The 22827-nt window shown below is 39.9% G+C and overlaps 4 protein-coding genes across 10 annotated transcripts in view; 2 read left to right on the top strand and 2 right to left on the bottom strand.

The window, feature by feature from the left end:
* ESYT3 (extended synaptotagmin 3) overlaps positions 1–1027 on the top strand; it is a 29250-nt gene extending 28223 nt beyond the window's left edge. Inside the window, exon 23 of the mRNA XM_056496679.1 lies at positions 201–1027. Coding sequence (XP_056352654.1) covers positions 201–237 — 37 coding nt within the window. The 3' untranslated portion in view covers positions 238–1027. The remainder of the gene's footprint in view (positions 1–200) is intronic.
* CEP70 (centrosomal protein 70) lies at positions 979–12509 on the bottom strand. Of its 4 annotated transcripts, XM_056496684.1 has the most exons (16): positions 12337–12509; positions 11803–11905; positions 11527–11650; positions 11028–11208; positions 10543–10712; positions 9414–9473; positions 8648–8747; positions 8172–8260; positions 7770–7844; positions 6636–6738; positions 5841–6011; positions 5076–5222; positions 4395–4563; positions 3060–3174; positions 2029–2108; positions 1497–1683 (listed from the first exon to the last, which is right to left on the bottom strand). In XM_056496684.1, exons 1-16 carry the CDS (start codon positions 12343–12345, stop codon positions 1616–1618), a joined length of 1764 nt encoding a protein of 587 aa, XP_056352659.1. In that variant the 5' UTR covers positions 12346–12509; the 3' UTR covers positions 1497–1615. The 4 variants fall into 4 exon arrangements, with proteins under 4 accessions (XP_056352660.1, XP_056352659.1, XP_056352661.1 ...); XM_056496685.1 differs by lacking the exon at positions 9414–9473 and having other exon boundaries at positions 979–1683; positions 12337–12421; XM_056496686.1 differs by lacking the exon at positions 7770–7844 and having other exon boundaries at positions 1498–1683; positions 12337–12421.
* Positions 12450–20089, top strand: FAIM (Fas apoptotic inhibitory molecule). 3 transcript variants are annotated; one of them, XM_056496689.1, is made up of 5 exons: positions 12450–12538; positions 14656–14791; positions 15124–15352; positions 16785–16834; positions 18235–20089. In XM_056496689.1, exons 2-5 carry the CDS (start codon positions 14681–14683, stop codon positions 18382–18384), a joined length of 540 nt encoding a protein of 179 aa, XP_056352664.1. In that variant the 5' UTR covers positions 12450–12538; positions 14656–14680; the 3' UTR covers positions 18385–20089. The 3 variants fall into 3 exon arrangements, with proteins under 3 accessions (XP_056352664.1, XP_056352663.1, XP_056352665.1); XM_056496688.1 differs by lacking the exon at positions 12450–12538 and adding an exon at positions 12555–12803; XM_056496690.1 differs by lacking the exons at positions 12450–12538; positions 14656–14791 and adding an exon at positions 14814–14884.
* Positions 20001–22827, bottom strand: part of PARP9 (poly(ADP-ribose) polymerase family member 9) — a 9267-nt gene continuing 6440 nt past the window's right edge. For both annotated transcript variants that reach the window (XM_056496681.1, XM_056496682.1), the window contains 2 exons: positions 21993–22158; positions 20001–20806 (listed from right to left, as the gene is read on the bottom strand). In XM_056496681.1, coding sequence (XP_056352656.1) covers positions 20499–20806; positions 21993–22158 — 474 coding nt within the window. In that variant the 3' untranslated portion in view covers positions 20001–20498. The remainder of the gene's footprint in view (positions 20807–21992; positions 22159–22827) is intronic.

The following is a 22827-nucleotide window of genomic DNA, read 5'->3' as shown; positions in this document are numbered from 1 at the left end:
CAATTATGGGAAGAAGAAAAAAGGATGCAGCCAAAGCTCCTGGTGAAGAGCTGAAGTTTGAGGCCATCTCTGGAGCCTCCTTTGCTGTGCTGCCTGTGAAGCACAAGCAATAAAGCAGCCCAAGTTCTCTCTACTGTGCCAGTTAAAACTTTTAAGAAAGTTTTCAACTACTGTAATTACTTATTGTGTCTGTCTTGCAGGTATGAGCTGACAAGGAGCAGACGGAAGAAAAACTGATTTCTTCTCATGTACATAAGTGACTAATTTTCAACTTTATATGAATGTACATATCTCTTGTAATTAACGTGTTTTGCACAGTCATTGCAAATTTGTAGCAGGTTCCAGCTCAGGACATGCAAATTTAATGATCCTATTCGGGGATTAGTTCTCACTGAAGTTAAACATATTTTCCCCCACATAAGGAATAATTGGTCCTTAAAGAATAAGTCCTTTATTTTTGCTATTTCTGGCAAATCCCCCCTCAAAGGACCTCTAAGTATGAAACCTCTCTTAAAGAAGGGGGTTGTACCTGGAGACATTTTAGACTGTCAGCCAAGTATCATTACTTTGCTTGGCAGTCTGGTAGCCCTAGGAGCTTGTTCATGTTGTTTTAACATGGAAGTGGTGTACTTTTAAAATAATACATTTTGAAACAGTATTCTTCAGTTGTAAGGCTACAGAACCTGTTAAAAGAGAAACTCTTTAATAGCTATTTTTTTTTTTTGAGAAACTAAGAAGTTGGTAGTCCATTGTTCAGCAGTACCTTAGCAGACTGTGGCTGCAGGTATGTAAATAATGAGCTTCCAAAAGCAGGGAGATGAATTTACCAAGATGTCATTAAGGTTTTAGTTTGTGACACCTTAACTAGTTTTGTCCTTTATTACAGTACATTTCAAAATCTTGTAAACCCAGATTCTGTCTGAGGAACAGCAAAGTTTTGTAAACTAAGCCTTAATAATATTGAGGCAAAATATTTTTGGAAGCTTGGTGTACTTGTTTCTGTACAATAAACTTCTAATTATCTTGCATAAGAGACTTGATCTATTGCCTTCTAAAACTGATTTTTGAAATACAATGATGGTAAGTTCAAACCATCACCTGAAGCAAATTTCAAGTATTTTTAGCCTAGATTACATTAATCCAGTGTGACTCATTCCATAATCAGACAGAATGCTCACTGAGTAAAAATGTGTTCCCATCCCAAACTGATCTGGAAATGTGAAAAACATTTTAAAAGAGGCTCTCCAGAAAACCAAGATTGAGCATCTGTGTAAGTGTGATGGCTATGGCAGTAAGGGCATCTTTACCTCCTACTTACTGTGTCAGCAACATTAAAAATGGTTAGTGGTTAGAGTTTGCCTGGTGGTGTGCTGGGTTCAGCTTCCTGGACTGATACAGAGTATATTGGTTCTCTCTCTGGCACTGAGTAGACCAGTTGATAGCAATCAAAATTTTTCTTATATTGACTAAGAATTAAAAAAAAAAAAAAACCACTTTAAAAATGTAGCAACTTTTATTTATGTTAAAAAATCTGGAATTGTTGGAGGTAGCTGCAATGTAATATGCATCAGCAGGTACTTTCACAGGTAAGAGAAATCTTGACTCTTGAGCAGAGTCACCCATAACCAGCTCCCCATTTCAGATTTTGCACTGCTGGTAAAATATCATCCACATTACTGATCTCTGCAACAGAATGGAAAGCAAAACTGTTAGGCTTATGAACCCAGAACACCTTTGAGTTCAACCAAAATTCTAACTTAAACAGCTGGTAAATTAAATAAACTCCTAAGACCTTTTAATGATTTCAGAAAAAAAATCAATTGGGCTTATAAGTAATATGCTTAAGTAAATGCAACCCCATGTTCAATGAAAAGAAAGTCTTTTGGTTACTTCTTGAGGAAAGGTGGAAAGGAAGAGAGTGAGACAAAAGGCAGTACCTTCCCTCACTCTCCTTCTGTTTTGGCACAGCAGGAGTAAACAAAACACTGCTTAAAGTTCTATGAGGATAATTACTGTTGCAAATATTACCGAGAAGACACAGCAAATCCTGAACGAGAGCTTGAAAGGGTGGAAAGAAGCGGTCATGTTCTTCAAGCTTATTGATGATACTGGAATGGAAAGAGACTATCAAGTAAGAGGTGCAAGGACATGGCAAGTTCATCCCCTTGGCCGTTTTGTTGTTCTGTGCCATGACTTTCTGAAAATACTGCTACTTAGTATATAAAACCATGGACACCAGTGTTCTGTTCTCCAGTTCTGAACCCTGCAGCCAACACGGGAGCTGTCATGAGAATCTGTGATTTCACTACTAATGCTATATACACATCCATCCTTCCCCCCTTACACAGCACGAGGTAGTCTGGCACCTGGAACATTTGTCTGTGTATGCTAAATATACTGCCTGGGGGTGGCTGGTGTAACTGCCTTGGAGGTGGAGCAAGAAATGCTTTATAAGCAGCTTTCTCCAGTTAAAACTGAGAAATGAGTGCAGAAAGGCTGAGGGAGTGAGTATTGTTAACTCAGCATGTGTCAGACTGGCTGCCTGCTCCCTTTTTAGTCTGTCTGTGAAGCACATGCCAAATGCAAGCCCTTAGGGTCTGCTACCACCTAGATGTGGCTGTCATCTGTTGAACATGTAGCTGGATGTGTCCAGTTTCCAAAGTATTTATAGACAGCTTGAGGCAAACCCTGCCTTAGCAACTAGAACACTTCAGTATTACATCTGAAACTTGCATCACTTTCTCCTCCCCACCCAGGTATAGGATTTGTCTCCTGATTAAACATGTATTCCATTAAGGCTTGTTTGGTCACATTATCCATGCAAACCAGAGGGTATTTTGGAACCTTCTGGCCTCAATTTTACCCTCTGTCAGCTTTGTCCTTTTGACAGGATTCAAGATTTGTTTCAAGCAAGACAGCCGTAACTAAGAACTGTGCTGTCACAGCTCACTGACTTTGTAGCAAATGATGAAAGTTTCTTTCAGCATCAGTTTTTGCCAGTTGTTAATTACTATACTTGATGTTTGAAGAATGGTCAGCAGTGGAACAGCCCCACATACCTGTGGATGTCTTGGGTGCCCAGAAGCTGCTGTACCTGCTCAGTCACGTTCTTATTAATGATGTCACACAGTTTCCCAACAGTATCCACTACCACAGTGGGTGGAGCTGAACTGTCTGTGGAAAAACAAACACCTCATGATTCTTGTAACAGTAATAACAGGGAAGTGTTTTAGACACAGCTGGATTCTTGCAGGTGCACAGATTTTATTTGGTTTTCATTGATCTAGACATACAAATTCAATCATTCAGAGAAAACAGAGTGCCCATGGTCAATATTAAACAAATGTTAGCTAGGAATGGGGATTCTCTCACTAATCCTTTAGCAGTCAAAAAAATTTTGGCAGAGCTGCGTGTTCACAGCATAAAGTGTACTAAAGTGCACTCTTTCAATGTCAGTGGAAATCAGCCAACTGAAATTACATATATAAAGGGCTTATTCATTAGGTTCTTGTGACACAGCAGACACACTATAGGGGCTAGGCCAATAAGGAACCTGCTTAACAAACATTTTGTTGACACCCAGAACTTATTTTGGTATGGAATTTTAACGTGTCCCTAGTGCTGTGACTGAAGGTAGCAGCCTCCTTGTCCTTTCCTCCTTCAATTGCAGAAGAACTAGGCTTGGACAAAGCATCCTCTGAGCTGCAGCCATTAGAGGGAGTTGAGTTTTCCTCATCTCCCATGCTGGCTGCAGGCAGGAACACTGCTTCCCTCCTTGAATGAGGCTCAGCAGCCCAGGAGCCTTGCTCTGGGGCTGCACATCCTACAGCCCAGCCCAATCTTTTCACCCAGGAGCAGCAGCAGCTGCTGTTCTACAGAAGTTCCCACCAGAAGGGAAATAACCAACACCTCTGAGTACCAACAGTTTTTGACATTCAACAGCTTGTTTTGATTTTTAAGTTTAGCAGCATAAGATGGAACTTTCTGAGGACTGGACCCATTTATGCTTGAATGAATTACTGAGTAGAAATCTGAGGCTAAGTTATTTTCCTCCTTAAACTTGTTATCTTTCAGTTGGAAAATGAACAGCAATTATGAAGTCAGCTCACCAAAGAAAATGTTTTGTGGAAAAAATAAAAATTCTATTTCCCCTGTTATTCCCTTCTTCTGCCTCCCTGTAATTCCTTAGCAACTGCTAAAGGCTTACAAATAATGGGGATTTGCTATTTGAACTGTAAATTGACAGGAATGTATTTTTATCTTCCCAGTAAAGTAAACACCTAGTTAACTCACTTCTCAGTAACTCAACATTATTTTCTATGAAGGAAGACAGCTTTTCACTTGCTTCCTTTCTTTGGAATGGTGTGAACAAGCAGCAGGTGGTAAGTCTTTACCTAGTTCCAGGAGCTCCTGGAGATTCCTCATGGCATTGGTCATTTCCCCCAGCTTTACGTAAACCTCATTCATCCGTGGATAAACACCACTCAGAGAATTCACATCAAACAACTTCTGGAAGTGAGAGACTATGGCAGACAGGGTTTGCAAGGAATGTGTCTGGCTGTTCTGGAGCAAGCAGGAAGAACTCATCAATGGTACTGCTTAACAAGGCAAGGCTGCTTTTAGCTGTGAAACATTCTTAAAACTAGTCTGGAGAACAGGTGTAACTTCCCTTATGAAATCTTAGGGTTTCAAATATTTTTAAATCCAAAGACACAGCTTCAGTACTTTTCAAGCATAAACATACACCAAACCTAAAAATACTATTTTGAAAGTTTTCTTCTCTGTTGCTGAGAGAAGCATGTACGTATTCTCAGCCCTGAGAGACAGAACAGGATAATTCCTGAGACTACAGGGCAATGCAAATTCACTGCTGGTCAAGTGCCTTTGATTAAAGCAGTCTTCCCCAAGGTGAATTTATCCATTATGTTAAAACAACCTTTGACTATTGAATGTCTTCAAACAGGTATTTCTTAAATGCTGCAAGGCTTTCAAATGCACTGATCTAATCACTGTGCGAAGAATGCATTTAAGAATTCTACAGTAACTTGTGATTATAAACTTCTGGTAAAAATTACCTTTTCCTTATGTTCTAATTCTTCCAAAATTGCATCTACCATCAGCTGGAGGTCTTCAACTTGTAAGGATTCTCTATTATCCTGTGGATCTTTAGTGTTCCCAGGCAGCAGTTCCAGAGACAGTTTTCTCAGGGACCTATGCAAATCCTTTTAAAAGAAGGGAGAGGAGCCAACTTATTTTAGAAACTGCTTAAAGTTGTTTTTCTTATAGAAACAGGCATTTTTCTGTTTCTCATATGCAGTAACATTCCAGCACTGAGAGGTTAAGGTTTTAATTTTTATTAATTTAAGTACAGTGTCTTGCTGACATTCTTTGATTTGAAAAGAACAGAGTAAAATATATTACATTTGCTATGTATTACAGTTTCAGTGAAATAGGAAGTGTTGCTCACGAAGAGCTTGGCTTTAAACAAAAGTATTTGTATCAAAAATATTTGTATTTGGATCAAAAAGTCACTGTTCTGTTCTGGTCAGACAAAAAGAAGGAAGAGAATGCATCATCATTAATGTGTGAAGTCCAGACTCTAAAGCTTAAGTTTCTTATCAGGGACTCAGTTAATAAAATGACCTGAAAGATTTACACAGAGAAGTATCTCCAGTACATATTTCACATGGACAGCAGATTATGTGTAAAATTTATCACCAAGTCAGGCAATAACAAAAGCTACACACAAAAGCCCCCACAACTACACAGAGGGAGGGAAGGAGGAATGGAGAGCATACGAAAGGAAGACCAAGAAGCAGAGCACAACAGTGTGTTGTTACCTTTAGGGCAATGAGCTGATCTGCCCACATTTTTATAGTGAGTGGAAGGTGCTCAAATCCACACCCCTGACCATTCTCTTTAATGCAATTTTGCACTGGTCCTTTGCTGGACTGGAATATTAATGGAGGAACTCTTGGGCTTCGCAAAATAGAATCAACTTGGGACAAAACCTTCAACAACAAATAACAAATGTTATTGCTCAAATATGTGTGATGTTTTGTAATAAAATCCTTCTCTATCACAGCCATGATTGCCTAAAATTAAGCCATAAATAGCTCAAATATTACTATTGATGAATTTTACACATGCATTCAACATGGAATAGACTCAAAGATTTAAACATATACCAGCTAAATGATATGTAAAAGTAATGCAAGTATATAGCTTCCTTTGAGGGATAGTTAACATTTATCCACTCAAGGCATTGTAACTTCCACAGTTTACATTTTGCTAAGTTTTATTATATTCAGGCTTTTTAATTAAAAGAAAAATAAAGGCCACTATTGCCCAATATCTTGAACAAATGCCATGTCCTGAACAGACTTCAGCTAAATCATATTTACCAGCCTAGTGTCTGCTGCCTTGCTGTGTTTTCAGGTAGTTTACACTGAGACAGAACAAGAATCAGCCTACACTGACTGCCAAATCCAGAACATGACTCATTTTGCATAGAGGATTGATAGGCACTCTTAGCCTCAGATCAGCACACTCCAGTTGACACAGCTAAACAGAACAAGAATAATATTTCATTGTAACACTGCTAGAAGCATGCAGAACAGATATAATTTGAGTACCTGCAAGTATTGCTGACAAGTAGCCTGCAGCTGATCCACCTCTGCAATTCTCCCAGAATCTTTCTTTTCTTCTCCGTCTTCTCTGGTCCTGCTCCCTGAAAATCTGTACAAAAATACACACAGTGGGTCACACAAGCAGCCTTAGCTGCTACCTTTTAACTTGATGGAAGAACCAGGAGTGTAGCACTTAACATACAAAGTAAATATGATGCTGGCCAATAGAATTCCATCAAACCAAGTAGCACAGACTGACATCACCATACCTAATGAAAATATCATTAATTTTTCTCAAGTCTCCAGGCTGAGGCTGTGCCAGACTGCTTGCTGATTCAGAAGGGACATCACCAGCTTTTCTGTTGCCAGAGTTCTACTATGGCTGAAGACTTAAAATACAGAATTTTACTCTAAAGGTTCAAATTCCAAAGTCAGTTGTTATCCACTTCTGCTGGAACATCCTTCCTGGCTTATTATACAAAGCTCACTACTACTCTTCATCTAAATGACACCTACTGCAGAAGAGAATAGACCATTTAAATATACACAACATGTATATTTATTTTAAAGTTTAAGTGATGTTTTTTTCAGGTTATAAAATATTTAACATTCAGTATATGCATGGACAAATGACTAAGTGAAATTACAGATAAAAACCACTTTGCTAGTACTGGATCTTTTATATCTTCCATGTATTTTCTTAGCAATATTTTAGAAAAAAAACCAGTCAATTTCTAAGATTAATAAGGACATTACTTCAATAGCTGCAACATTTTGCCAACTCACACTTTCAGATTCCTAATCCATAATGAAACCAGTAGCTTCCTTTACAGTTTATGGAAGCAGCAAACACCATGGATAGGCCTGTACATATTGCCAGCAAAAGAACTCAAATCAAATCCAGAAAGACAAAATTAAATAAAAAAACCCACACTGCTGTGCCCCTATTTGGAGACCCTGCCATAATTTCAGAAATACAGAGGGCTTTAGAGGTCCAGCAGCACTTGCCCATAACCAGGCTCCAAAGAATGCTGATAAGGCACATGCTCTATAAGCTACTCTCTACACTATGGGTTGCAGGGTAACTTTGCCTTTAGAAGTCCCGAGGATTCATGAAAGTCCCTGAAAGAATATGCTTACTGGGTAGTTTTCTTTAAAGTTTTCTGTAATTTCTTCACTTGGTGCTTGTAAAATTTTAAGTCCTGTGCAGTTGGCCTGTTAGAAAGAAAAACTACCATGTAATATGTCTTGCATTGGAAGGTATCTATGAAATTCATCCAAGCAAAAAAGTAAGAAAGCTTTGCTAGTGCCAAAACATCATTCTGGAAATGAAACTCTGCTACATTTCTACATGACAACAGCAATAAAGAGCAAACTAACCATTAGCAGCTGTTATTAACAGTGCAGGAAGACCAATGCGGCTCTTGCTGCCATATCTCCTTTCTCTGATCAGATTTACACTTCACTTTTACAGCTGCTGGTGCTTTGTAAAGCAAAATCTACAGAATGGCCTTACAAAGGATGATACTTATCCTTTCTCACCTTATTTCCAAATCTTTCTTGAGACCTGTATTTTCAAGCAAAAGCTGTTTGTTCTTGGCTTTTGATTCAGTAAGCTGCTTCTGGAAAGACTGCAACATAGACTGGGTTATTTCTTTTATTGCACTCCTCTCACAATGAACAAGCTTCAACAATTTATGTACAATTTAAGAAAGGTTCCCAATTGCCTGGACAGCAAAACAGCATGGATGAGGAATCAGATGGTTAACACTAAAAGCCTGGTGCATTAGACCCCAGGTGGAGCACTGTGACTAAAGAGATCTATGCAATCCTCAGCAGACTCACAACATTTTGCTGAATCTTCGCACAAGGACAGGGAACTCTGCCCACAGAGGTTACAAATTCAGAAGACATGGCAAGAACAAGGGACAGCAATCAAACATGTTTATGTTTCTATGTGGCTCTTGAAGGGTTACCATTGAGAGATCTCCACTGACTTATTCCTGGCAGTTCCATACCATGAGCAGTGCTTTGTAATTAGGAGTAGCATCTAGATTTAAGAACTCTTCCTTGTTTTTTACGTCTCTCTGCACCTCGTCTTCATCTTTTTTATATTTCCTATTGGGAAAAAAAAATTGCTTCAGCTTACTGCAGTTCAATTAGCTCAAAAATTTAAGTTGGTTTAGTTAGCAGTTATGTATGATAATGCTTCCATAAACTACAAAGTAAATAGAATAGAAATTCTGCCCTAAGATCCATGCTCTAATTTCTGGGAAAGCTGTTTCATATGCTAATGAAGTGCACTTATCCACAAGAGAAACACCAGTACAAGCAAATCCCATTTTGGTTTTCTCAATAGTAATCTCAAGCTACAGGAATATCTTGGGGATCTGTTTGTTGCTTTGTGCCATGCAGGCTGGGACAGAGCTGAAAACCTTTAGTTTTTGGAGATCAATCAACTGAGCACAGCTAATGCAGTAATTCTGCCTGTGAATCAAAGCAAAAGAGAATGGGAAGGGGGAAGGAAAAAAAAGAAAGAAAGACTTATGGTTCAAGTAAATGAATACCCCAAACTTCCCAACTGTCCTGGTCTCCTGACTGAGAAGCTGCTTAGTCTGATTGCCAGTTATTCTCTGGAAAAACCATTAATATATTAAATCCCTTTGCTGTTTCTTACATTCTAGTGATACCTGGAGCACAGAATATTTACCAAAAAGATTTAAGAACAGTAAGGGCTAAGAAAATCTTGAACAGTAGAACCACAAGGCATTCAATGAGACCTACCTCAGCTCCTTTTTAATCTGACTAATCTGAGATTCATAATAATCAATTAGACAAAGGTACCTGAAGAAAGGAAAAATGTTAATTTTGAATTTCAGTTTCTCACAAAACTCATACTGTGACCAACCCAGAGGAACAGGTCAGCTTACACACCTGAATTGCACTTTAGAAGTGGCTGCTCCAAACAGTGGAGTTACTCTTATACTAGACAAGCATGGTCACACTTAGCCAAAACAGAATCTGTACTAGTTTAGAAGTAGCAAAATATTAAGAGGAGAAAAAAGTTAAAATCTGCCCACCAGGCTCCTCATCTTATGTTCGTGGTTACCCAGCAAGATAACAGAGAGGCACAGTCAAAATAAAGTGTCTTGAGCACTCTCTGAATTGTCTGGTTTGGAGAGACAGATGAGAGAGGACAGGGAACCAAATTCAGTGATCTCTCCTCTGATACAGTGAGGACTCAAGGAAAAAGCTGAGCACACACCATCCCTCTTAAAAGCTTCCCAGTTAAACATTGCTGCCCAGGCCTAGGAAGCCAGGTGATACCAGCACAATAAAGCAATGGCTACCTGAGGCCTAGGAATTGGCAAATGTCTGATTGTAGCAGAGCTGTGGAAATCCTACTAGCAAGAGACATAGCTTTGTGATACTTTGGGAACTCACCTGAAAGTACTTGGAAGTCCACAGAAAGCCTGCAGTCAGCAGTTGCAAACATCACTTCCCAAAACTGGAAAGGTTCTTTTTGGGGGGGCTAAGGATGGTGTTCATGGGGGGGAGGGGTTGGGGGTTTGTTCATTTTTAACATACATTTTTAAATATTAGAATTCCAGGATGAGCTCATCCTAGCCAACACTGCAGCTACAGAGCAGAGTGAATAATTCCCTTCCCTTTGCTGACATCTAGTGTGGGAAGTGGGTGGCAATTTTTACATTTCTGCCATGGATTTATCTCGCTTACAATTTTACAAAATAAAAACATCATTGCACTGAGGTACCTTCTCAAGAATTCATTTTCATTTTTTAATCCTAAAGCCTGCAGATTACTGTTTTTTCACATATAAATATCAAGAAGCATTACTTTAAAATCTGTTTCTCTAATATTACAGGTTCAGCAGCAGAAGAGAATCACTTACCGGTGATCCAGGAGAGACTTGGAAACTCTTTTGCAAAACTGACAAAACATTTTGTTTTGAGTGGCAACTCGCTGCTGCTCCTCCCTCCCAGCTCTGCTCAGCTCCTTCTGCAAGCGGGCAATAGTCTCTTCCTGCTCTTGCAGCTTTTCCTGCTGCTGTTGGTATTTTACCTGTGAACAGGCAACAGGAGTGTTATTGAATTGTTCTGACTCACAAGCTGACTGTACTGTACAAGCCCAGGTACATACTTGGTCCCAAAGAAGATGAGCTCTTGGGTTTTAGATGTGCTGAAGAGATAGTGGAAGAGAGATACAGATATTTTTCTAAATTATTTCTAGAAAACTCTGCATAGTTCAAAAAACTTAGCTGTAAACAGTGTACTAATCCTGTGACCCAAGACTCATGTTTATTTAGATCAATGTAAACATTTTGAGACCTTTTATAAGTCAAAAGTTTGAATCCTCAGGCAGCACCATCTGAATTACCTGTGAAGCCTGTTGCTCATTTTGAAGTTCCTTGACTTGGTTCTGTTGCTGGCATGCTTTAGCTATTGTTTCATCTTCCAGCTGACAAATTTTGGCCTTAATGCTTTTCACCACATTTTCCAAATCATTAGCCCGCTCCGTTTGCCGAGATGCCCGACCTTGTTCCAGTCGTATCACATCTCTGAAAAAAGAAAGAAATCCTTGATTTTAAATTAAGCTCATTTCACTATAGACAGTGCAGGAAGCACACACCTGACATTATGTGATAACCTTTGATAACATCCTGTGGCAGCAGGTATGGGAAATACAGTGACATGAGAAGAACCAGCAGATGAAATAACAGAAGAGCTTGAAAGGAACTGGGACAACATAGCTGCATATTGAACAATAACCTCAGGAAAAAGGTCTTAGGCCAATGGTGAGAAAAGATTACCGCCACACTGGAGATGCACACTGATAATACTTTTACCCTGCAGGTAAATTCTTCCCACTGTCTTACCTAAGACATCGATTTGCCTCCATAAGTCCCTGCATCACCTTCCGCTGTCGCTCAGTGTCTTCCACCAGCGTTTTTAAAGCAAGTCTTATTCCTAGAGAAGACTGACAGTCTAGGACAAACATATCTGGAGATAGAAAACATAAGCCAAGTCACAATGAAAGGGTTTTAACAGCCGAAGAAGACTGCCTGTCTGCTGCCACTAGGAAGTGACAGCTTTGGAGATGCCTTATGAAGTTAGGGTTACTATTTCTGAACACACAAATTACATTTCCTTACCTGATCTATCTCCGCAGCAGCTTTGGGGGGCAGCAAGCCTCACAGGTTTCAAGCCATGACGCACTAATACCTTGTTTAGGTTTTCCCACTCCGCCTTCTCCTGCTGCGTTGGGAGAAAAGGGAAAAAGAGGCAGAAACCTGAGTTCTTCACATCAGCTGTGCAGCAGAAGGTACCAAATGCCCACAAATTAAAGCAAACCAAGAGACTACAAGTGACCACTACAGGAAGGCTTGTGAAAAGCTCCAATAGGATCTGCAAAGCACATTGGGGAAAAGCGTACTTAACAACACACAGCATGATCAGTTTTCCTGATCCCTTTAGAAAGCAAAACAGGCGCATTGAGTTAAATTCGCGTCTTCAGGAAACCCAAAGAACCGGCCCTCGGGTCCCTCCAACGCACCCGGGGCGCAGCGGCCCCGCCGCGAGCGGAGCCCTCAGGGAGGCGGCGGCGGCTCTGGGGTTTCACGGACCGTCCCACCGGGTTTTGTCCCGCTCCCACCACCCCGCAGCGCCAGCCGGGGCCAGCAGAGTACCTCGGTCATGGCGAGGGCCGCGGGGCAGGAGCGGGCCGCTGCTCAGGCCGCGGAGCCGCGCGGGCGGGAGCGCGCGGGCGGGGCGCGCGGGGCGGCGGGGGCGCGCGGGCGGGGCGCGCGGGGCGGCGGGAGCGCGCGGGCGGCGCGGGGCGGGCGCCGCCATCTTGCGGCGCGGGAGGCGAGGGGAGGAGACCGGGCGGAGGTAGGAGCGGGGCCACGGCGGGAGCTGCGGGGATAATTAAACCAAAAAATAAAAACAGGAAAAAAGGGAAAACAAGCTCGTTGCTGGCGGTAACGGTGGGAGGCAGATCTGCCGTCCTCGGAGCTCATGCGCTTCCCGGTACGCCGCCCCCGATGAGCGCTGCCGGGATTAGGTGGATGGTGTGGGAGCCGTAATCCCAGCCTGGTGTTCAGAAGGAGCCCTGCTGTAAAGGAGTGAATATCGCCTTGTGCAGCCGCGTTGATGGGTGAGTGGAGGCGGTGGGCGCAGCCCTGGTGCGTGTCCCTGGCTCCGAGCAGCGCTCGCCTTTCCCTCAGGACGCGGGGGGCTCGGCTGGCCTGCAGCGAACACCCTGCCTAGAGGCTGCCTTCGGTCTGGGCTAAAATAGATGCGTATTGCTTCATCGCCATGATTTGAGGGGGAAAAAATTAAATAATCTCTGTGTGTTCTGGGATGCTTCCTAACCCTTTCAGCGTTGATCCTAAATGATGCCCAAACTCCACGCCGCGGATTGCGGCCTGCGCGGGGCGATGAAGGCTCGGGGCTCTCTGGGACTCCTCTCTGGCATCTCCTGCGTGCCCGAGGCCGCTCCCTGCGCTGTCCCTGCCGGGGACACGCGGGGCTGTGCCCAGCCTGCTCCTTGCAGCAGAGGAGGGAAACATTCCCTGCCCGGCTCCCACCGTGTGCCCGCCTTCGCAGGAGCCAGAAACTCCAGGAAAGGCCAAAACAATCTCCTCGGCATTTATAAGCACGCTTGTTTATTGATAGGCGCAGACAAGGCAGATGAGGATGAAATTAATGAGTGAAAATCATACATTAAAAAACAGTGGTTGTAAAACACTAAGGTCTAAAATCCTCTTAAGTAAGACATTAGTTCTTTGTGGCTCACATACATTTTGTGACTGAATTGCCAGGTCAAATTTACTAATGTGCTTGTTGAAAGCTGCTACAGTGGTTTAGAAAAGGGAGGAGGTGAAATTACAGCCTGTGCTATTTCCCAGTTCCAAATGCATTACGGTCTGGGACTGAGATGGACAGCTCTGGATTGGGTTCTTGCTTTGGTCAAGTTGTTAATTTCTAAGTTTTGTTTCACAAATCAGGCAGCCCATTTTTCCATCCAGTAACTGACAAAGTTACAAGGAGCTAGTAAAGTTAGAACAAACTACACTTACTCAGCTTTGTAAAATATATTTTAAAAATACGCTTGTCTTTCTGTCTTAGAGAAAAATAGTTGAAGTGTTTTTATTTTATCATATGTATGACAGCACTGCATGTTAGTTAATGATGCTTTTAAAAATGTCCTTTATCTTAGCTGGAGAAAATGATGAAAGTTTAGACCTCAGTGCTTCTCTGCTACTATCCTGCTTTTCTATTTTTTCTTGCTGCTAATTGGATTAAAAGCTCTTTTGGCTTCTATGGCATCCGATGAGGAGATTACTGTCTGTGACGATGAAGTAAGGTAAAAAATCAGAACTGTGGTATGAGCAGATTTGGAAAGATATCAACAGTTCCAGTGGTCACTTATGACTGTATCTAAACTTTAAAAATTACTTAAATAAAAGGATATCTTGCCAGATCTCTTCCCCTGTGTCTGTGTGTGGTGTGCAGTTGCATATCCAAATGATGTAGGCAGTGTTTATGAGATTACAGACAAATCTGTTAACACAGCAAATAGCTAAACTAGTCACACTGTTTTTTCAAATCTAAAAAGCTGAAACATTTTCTTTGAGACCAATCAAATAATATATTTTAATGCCTACTAAGAAATAGCAGAACTGTCTAGGAGTATCTTAAAACTAAATATAATTTTGTTACCTACTGTCACCTGAAATGGAAGCTTTACAGGTTAGATAGGTAGCTGTTGTGTCTGTACTTTTTGGCAAAGTGAGTCTGTTTAACTGTTTGTATTTTGTGATGTTTTGTCATATTTGAATGTCTGAAAAACATGAAAATATAAGCAGTTCTGTAAGCTTATTCTTTCAAGTCTCGTTTTTTATTTGTAAAAAGTGACTTGCCCAGAAGCAGTAAAGCTTTGAACTGCAGACATCAGGACTTGAACTTTCAATGACAATTAATTTACTTTGTTGGTTTCTCCGTAGGTCTCGGTACAGCCACTTAGAGAAGATGACAGATTTGGTGGCTGTTTGGGAAGTAGCTTTAAGTGATGGTGTTCATAAGATTGAATTTGAACATGGGACCACTTCAGGAAAGCGTGTTGTCTATGTTGATGGAAAGGTGAAATTGCTATGTCCTCAAAATTCACTGTGATACAGATTATATGAGTGCACTTCCATGCAACACACATCACAACAAACAAGACTAATAAATGCAAGTGATTTAATAAACTGCATCATTCTCTTTTTCAGTTCCAATTAAGGTGTGAGTATTCATGAAGTGCTTTGCTGTCCTTAGGCAGAGGCACTGCACACAAAGCACCGTGTATGCATTCATTTCTAAAGAATAGTTCAGTTCTGAGCTGTCTCCTGAGTTCCAGTTCAATTTTTTAATATTAAAACATGCACTCAGATTTTTCAATTAATAACCACTGTCTTTGTTTTTTTCTACAGGAAGAAATAAGAAGAGAATGGATGTTTAAATTAGTGGGTAAAGAAACATTCACTGTTGGAGCTACTAAAACTAAAGCTGCCATTAACATTGATGCAGTCAGTGGCTTTGCATATGAATATACTTTGGAGATCAATGGAAAGAGTCTCAAGCAGTATATAGAGAACAGGTTAAAAACAACCAATACTTGGATATTGAACCTGGGAGGTATAGACTATAGAATTGTTCTAGGTAAGTAAACATTGAGTGACTACATGTTGCTGCCTTTGAATAAACTTGTGTGCATTTAAAAACTGTTAATTAAGAGAAAGCACAGTTCAGTGGGTAGCTCTGATGCAGTATAAAGTCCTGGGAGATGTGGAAGTTTGGAATGAGATGCCAAGAACAGTCTGAAAAATAATGGTCTTGTTAATACACATGTGAGCCTATAGCAGCATGGCCTAGATTTAAGGGGGGGGGGATTTAAGAGGCATTACTGCTGCCCTAGCAAGGCAGTTCTCCAGATGAAGCCTGTTAGAGAAGTTTTGCCTACTTTGTGATCAAAGTGTATGTCTAAGTTCGTTCAGCAGGTAACCAGGTTTTCCTTTCAAAAATCATCAGCCATGGTCAAGAAGTCTTTATCTGAAGTGCAACAATGTTATTCCACATTTTTGATAGATTGATGAGCATCCTTTTTTCTGCATCACTTCTTATCTACAAACTTAAAACCTTCCAGTGATGTTCTTTCACTTTCTTAACAGCAAAGCAATAAATACATTGCTTCTCTTCTACCCCCCTCTTTCCCAGTTACATTACAAGCAGGTGAGAGGAAGGGATCCCTTGAGGAATTTGTCCATGGCATCTACTGGGAAAATTTCCTCTTGGGCATTGCTGTATGGTTAGAGCTGGAGACAAGAGATCTCAAACTATGATTTCTTCTTAAACCTCAGGACAGAATGAACTGCCCTAAGATGAAGGGGAGCAATGAAGAAAGACAGTTTTAGTGCCAGAAACAGATAAGTCTCTTCACAGAATTTTAATCTCCCTATGCTTACTGGAAAGGCAAGCAGGGTTCAGCTCTCTGCTGATGTTGTGTGAATCACAGTGTCAGTAAAGGGAGTTTTAGAGCAAAGTAATTTAAGGAGGATGTGCTGGGAGAAGTAAAAGAATATTCTGTTTCAAATGCAAAAAAAAAAAAAACAAAAAAAAAATCAAAGATTTGTATTTAAAGTGGTACTTGGTGCTTTCCAGATGTTAAGAATACAAACAGTTTGATGGATGTCAAATAATGCTGCTTTTGAATTAAATTGACCTGGAAAAAGAGTTAGAGCTGTAGTGAAAAAAGAGCACTTAAATAATTAGCAGAAATTACTTCACTTTTCTGTCTTTTAATTTTTTTTCAGTTTAAGACTGTCAGAGTATCTCTGGCACTATTCAGAACAACACTGTTAATAGCCAGCGCTAGGGAGGGGTAAAAATGTATCTTCAAAGCAAAAGTTGATGACAGAGCCTCCTCTGTCTCCAGTGTGAGAACAAACCCTGTAGCTCAGATACTATGGCCACTTTGGAACTTCTTTTGGGAATTGAAAGTAAAATTCAACTGTAGATTTTTAAAATCCCTAGATCCTTGTTTGTAGGGAGAAATAAATACTTTGTTCTACCTTGTTTTCCTTTTCCTTCACAGAAAAGGACACTATGGATGTGTGGTGCAATGGTGAAAAAATGGAAACAGCGGTATGTGATTCTTTCCAAAGGCTCTTCCAGGGCTGTGGATATGTATCCAAAGCTTGGCAGAATAAGCCCCAGAGGGGCACATTATCTCCCTCTACAGAGAGGCTGAAGCAGCCAGGACGATCCTGGTCTGCTCCAAATAACCTTCACTGAATTTTATAATGGGCAGTATTTCAGTTCAGATGCCAAACATCTGCTTTTTAAAGGATAAATTAGGCTTTTCTTTACGCTTTTTAGACAAATGAAAGAAGTGCGGTTCAGTTGTGCAGGATTTTTAGGGAGAAAACTTTCTGGGGATTGGGAAGGATTTGAGTTTGAGCAGAGTGTAGAGCCACTGCATCCAAACCTGCTTGTCACTGAAAGCTGAACACATGTAGTCTGACTCATGCTTTTTTCCATCTAGAGATGTTCCTAGTACTTAGGGTTTAAAAACCTCATTGAAACAAGTCAAATCTTTTATCTTGATTACATCTGCATGAATTTTTAGAGCAGGCTGACACCTATATGGTTTAATCTGTTTGGTGTCTTTCTGCTTAGGATGGCTCCAAACATGCACACTAGGAAGGCTTCCCCATCCTTGAAGGATGTGCTTTCTCACCAGGGAGGTGTCAAGTTTGTTACTGCTGCCACAAGGAAGCCCCTGGATGAGTACAAATTGTAAAATCAACAGTTCTGCTATACCTGAGAGTAGGATGAAAAGGTTCAGCAAATGTTTGCTTAGTAATCAGTGGAAGAAATCTCCTCTCTCAGTAAATCAGGACTTCTTCTCCTGATGGCTCAGCTTTTTCTGTAATGTACTGAAAGCACTCAGACCTGTCCTTGCAGTGAGTGCAGGTTTAGTGCCAAACTGTGCTTCCATTAGAGCAACACAGAGATTGTTCTGCTGTCACAAACATCATGACAAAAACACAGCCCTGCTGGCAAAATCTGTAACAGGAAATTACAGAACTGCAGCAGGAGATGTGTATCCCAGATACACAATTGTTGTACTTGATTCAGGGAACTGCTGTAGAAGGTGTCCTAAATACTTCACTTTTCACTGCCACTTGAGCATAGGTTTGTGTGGCACCTACTGGCTGTGCAGGACAACTCAGCAGGATGCTGCCTTTTCTGGTTTTGTTTACTGATATGAATCAGTAATATTGACTCACAAACTCCAACTTTACCATTTCTGATTGTGTGAAATTTTCATCGTCATCTGATCCCCACAAATCTTTAACTGGGCACCTTGACAGAGCCCTGCCTGAGATTCAGCAGCTTTGTTCAGCTTTCAGGCAGTATTTGTCACAGGTACCTAAAGCTGCTCTGTGGGAACTGCAAGTGATCTTGACATTGATGTACTCGAGCTTTTCATTTATTAAAATATCACCTGTCTGGTTTTTTTCTTGTCTCCTTTCTCCCAGGGTGAATTTGTGGAAGATGGGACTGAAACTCACTTCACTGTTGCTGATCACAGCTGTTGCATTAAGGCTGTCAGCAGTGGGAAACGAAAGGAAGGAATTATTCATACCCTTATTGTGGACAACAGAGAAATCCCAGAGGCTGTGGAATAGCCTCTGGTTAACTTTATAGTAGGACTAAGATCAGGAATTTTCAATTACTGTGGTAATTATTTTAATATGTACTACTTGGTACATCTAGTTTGTGCTGGGTTATTTTCTAGTTTCTGTACACGAAATTATTCTTTTTGAGGACCAGATGAAAATAATTATGTACAACCTCTTACATTACCAGTTTTTTAAAAAAGCTGTATATATCTAGAATATATAGCATATCACTATGTTTGGAGAACACTGGTGAAATAGAAATTATACACCAGGAAAAAAATCATGCTATAATAAAATGAAAGATAAATATTAAGTAACACTAAATTCTTAACTGTAGGTATATGTGGAGGGACAAGAAAGCCTGTACTGGGCACAGGAGTAAGATGTTAAAAGCTTTCTCTATAATTATTTTTTCTATTAAACTGACTAGAGACCTTTTTCCCATGCAGTTAAGGGGAGTGACACAGTTAATAAAAAAGTTAATAATGAAATACATAGTTACCAATATTTGTGTTACAGTATTAAATTAATACTGAGTTATGAAAGCTGTTCTTTATTCCCACTAGGAGCAAGATGTTACATTGTGCCAAAAATAACATTCCTTTAGGTGTTCTGAAAATGATGCTGTAGTTCAGAAACTCTTTACTGAGTTTTTTCTAAAAAGAAACAGGAGGAAAATAAATTCCTGCCATGAAACCTCTTTAAAAAATGACATCTCTTGAAGCATGCTGACATAAGAACTTACCTTTGTTCAGTGCTAACAAATCTTAAATCTACAACTACGTGTTTTCATGGCAGTAATGTGTGAATCAAGAAATATGAGGAAACAGGGGACAGAAATGGAAAACAATTGATTACTTTAATGGAATAGTTAAAATAGGAATAGACTAATTCTGTTTTCAGAATTGCAGCATCATTTCTAAGAGCAACCTTTGGATTTCTTGAGAATAAACTCTTGTGTTAGAGACCCACTACAAAACTACTCTTTGCAAGAGCAAGCATAGCTAATCTTGAAAATAATTTTTAAAATCTCAAAATATGAATATATTAATCTAAAATTTTCTTTTGTAATGGTTAAAAAAAATTCCACTTGTAACCTCAGAATTAAACTTTTACAACTTAATTTCTTTTGGACTTGTGAGTGGTTCCTAGCACTACAACTACTAGCTCAGGAGTTGCAGGTGCAGTACAAGCATCCTGGGAATCCATTAACAAATTATTTTGAAAAATTTTATTAAATGCTAATTTCATCTGTGTTTTAGAGATCAGACTGCTCCCCATCAGCAGGCTTTACTAGAGGAAGTTTCCATGTACCCAAGTGGTGGACTGAATCCCCTTTTACACTGGAATTATTGTAACAGCTCTCAGGCTGTTCTGTGTATTTGCTTCAGGTCACTGCAGAAGCAATGTGGGGATACCTGGCTACAAGGCTGACACTGTAATCTTTAAAAGATGTTGGTAAAGGTAGACTAATTGAAAAACAATTTCAAGCTGTAGCTTGAACCAGTTCTCTACTGTTTTGTAGCCTTTCAAAAAAATTGAATGTTGCTGAGAAATCTGAAGTTCATGTACAGTACGAATCACATTCTTAAGATTATAGAAAAATACAAATTAACAGATAGTGACATTCATACTTTTTATTTTGAATATGTGTCTCTACAATGCTTGAAGTAACTAATAAAAACTGTACAGCAACCACTGTAAGAAATCATGAAGTATTGTCTCAGGTTTGTCAAAACTGTATATAATAGCATGTCCCTAAATAGAAAACAGCTCTCACATACTATATTCTCCTATCTTAAGTCAAAAGAAAAGACTCTAAAGGCACAACCAAGATTTCTCGTGTTTCCTTGACATCTGGAATATGTCAGATTAAGTAAATACAGTGGAAGAATGACAGCCTACACAAACATCAAGCATATAGTTACAAACTGGGATCACTTTAAGGAATAAAGTAAATGACCAGGTATGTTAAATGTTAATGTTAAATGTTATACTGTGACATAGCACACTACTAAGCAAAGCAACCTCTTAAGTCTAAGCACTAGACTTTGTTCTCGGAGGGTTTTCGCCATAGATACAGTTCTGCTTTATTCCCACTGAGGGTCCTGCTTGTTTCCTCAAGGAGCTACATACCTCTCAGTCACTGGGACACAAGTCAGCAAATACTGTGGAAGGGCTGCAAAACCATTGAAAATTACAAAGGTCTCAGGACTGTACATATCATCTACTAAACTGTCATAGAATGTAAAGGCTTTCCTGTCCATTACTGGTGGCATAATACAATATGGCTTGCCTGTAGTGTATGTGCCAGTTACTACATCAGCCTCAAACACGTACATTTTAGAATCCATTTCCCATGTAGCTTTACCCTTGGTCAGGTACCTCAGGTTCTTTGTAAAGTAGATGCCAGCTCCGTATTTTTGTTCTGGAAAGAAAAAGAAAAAATTTCAGAAGACAGAGCATTTAGCAATTGGTTCTTTCAGGGTGTTAATTCCAGGAGATTGCTGCTTGATTCAGGGTTACAAGTGATGTGACTGCTCAGTGCATGCCAACCTTCTGGAAGTTAATTTGCATGGAGTGGCTCTGATGCTTGCACTGACATCCCACTAAAACCACGAGCAATGACAGCTGATGGTCATTCCAATTAACTGTTCAGATTTATCTGTTAATCACATTGAATCATTGATGTCTAAAGAATTTATATAAAATAAATATATGATTCCCACTTCACTCATAATGTATGAGGGACTCTGATAAACAACAAAGGCAGCAAAATCTTAATAATGCAAACTACAAAACAAAGCTTTGAGATTTATATGAAAAATGTCACATAATGTGCTGTTACAGTATCAAATGGAACGGTGCAAAGAAATTAGACTATCATCTTACTGCTTTTAAAGTGTGGAAATCTGCCCTGTACATTGCATAGACAAAGAAAAGCTAATCTCCACTTTTTGAAGTTTATTGCTTGAAATCCCTGAAACAGTTTATTGCCTGAAATCCCATTCTGCAATTGACATGTAAAATATACACTTCATCTACTACAGGATGAAGCACTAAGTGCTTATTCTTTCCCTTTCTGAAAGCATCTGTCTACTACACTGTCTACTATAATATTTAATGGATTCACAACTTTCCTCCAAGTGTACTTTACTCCAAATGGCAGCCCAAGCAATGAGATTTTCTGCTGTCTCTAACCACACCTGATCTGAGCAGAGGCCTCAGAAGCCCCTTCCAGCCTCAGTATTCTGTGATGCCCTGAACATGCTTTAGAGTATCAAGCTGCTGAATGCATGTTTGCAGCAGCTACATAAGGACACTGACTTCCTTTACAAAGATGCAACAAAATAAAACTTGGACATGGGATTATGTGTATACTAGTAATTCTGTCCAGTATTTGGGCTAGGCTTGAATTCAGGCTTATCTTCCTAGAGCCTTGCTGGCTCTACAGTATCAGGAAGAGAAATCTCACTGTATGTAATAAAGTAAGCTCATACAAATCTAAATACAAGAAAGAGTCCTTGTTTAGGAATGCCATTTTTTCCAATTTTAACCTGAGTTTAGCAGTCAGTCACTATTTATTGATTAAAGATGCCAAAGGAAGTTATTACCTTTTGGTGGAGAATACATCCTGTGAAATCCAACTTGGCAAACTGAGGAACAGAACTCAGCAGGAACATCCTGGTACAGCCTGTGAGTTAGTTTGGAGCTACCATCTACTTTTTTTTTCATTTGTTGGAATGCAGCAGACAGAAATTGATTATGTATCTTTTCAATCTGTAACATAAATAACAGTGTAGCATAAGCAGATGGAGACCCATTATGCAATCCATAAGTGCTTTTATTCAGGCTGTGTTCTTCAGTGCAAGAACCTTTGCTTTAGCCTTTATGCATTGACCACATAGTGGACAGGGTATCTGAAGCGTGCAACTGATCCAAAGCAAAGAACCACACCGCTATCCCATGCTTCCCATTGAAATCACTGGGAATATTTCCTGGTGTACTGACTGCCAGTACTTGAGTTGTGCTGAAGAGATTGAGCCCACCTCCTGTTCAGTAAAGCAATGATACCCAAGCTTTTTAATCAGATCACGACTCTGGCAAATTCAGGTGGTAATTTTTGGTGTTAAGCTCACAAAAAGAAAACAGACACTGAGTAAGTGTCCTGGAATATTGTACTTAATTTACCCTACCAATCTTGTATTTCTAGAGTCCTATAAAAGAGCATTTGAAGCATGAAGTACGAGGGAGAACGTAAAGTACAATTAAAAAGACTTCTCAGAATTTAACCACTTTTTGAGTGATTATTTGCATTACTTTTAAAATACTTTTCATTAGGATTAAAGACTTGATCTGTTTTAAGGATGAGGTTGATTTGATCTTAATTTTTAGAAGCAATGCATTGAAATAGTTCATCTGAATTTTTTAAGCTTACTTATGTTATTT

Source organism: Oenanthe melanoleuca, chromosome 7 (genome assembly GCF_029582105.1).
Source record: "Oenanthe melanoleuca isolate GR-GAL-2019-014 chromosome 7, OMel1.0, whole genome shotgun sequence".
Classification (NCBI taxonomy): Eukaryota; Metazoa; Chordata; class Aves; order Passeriformes; family Muscicapidae; genus Oenanthe; species Oenanthe melanoleuca.
The sequence above is the reverse complement of the archived record's forward strand: the minus strand, read 5'-3'. Positions and strand labels throughout refer to the sequence as shown.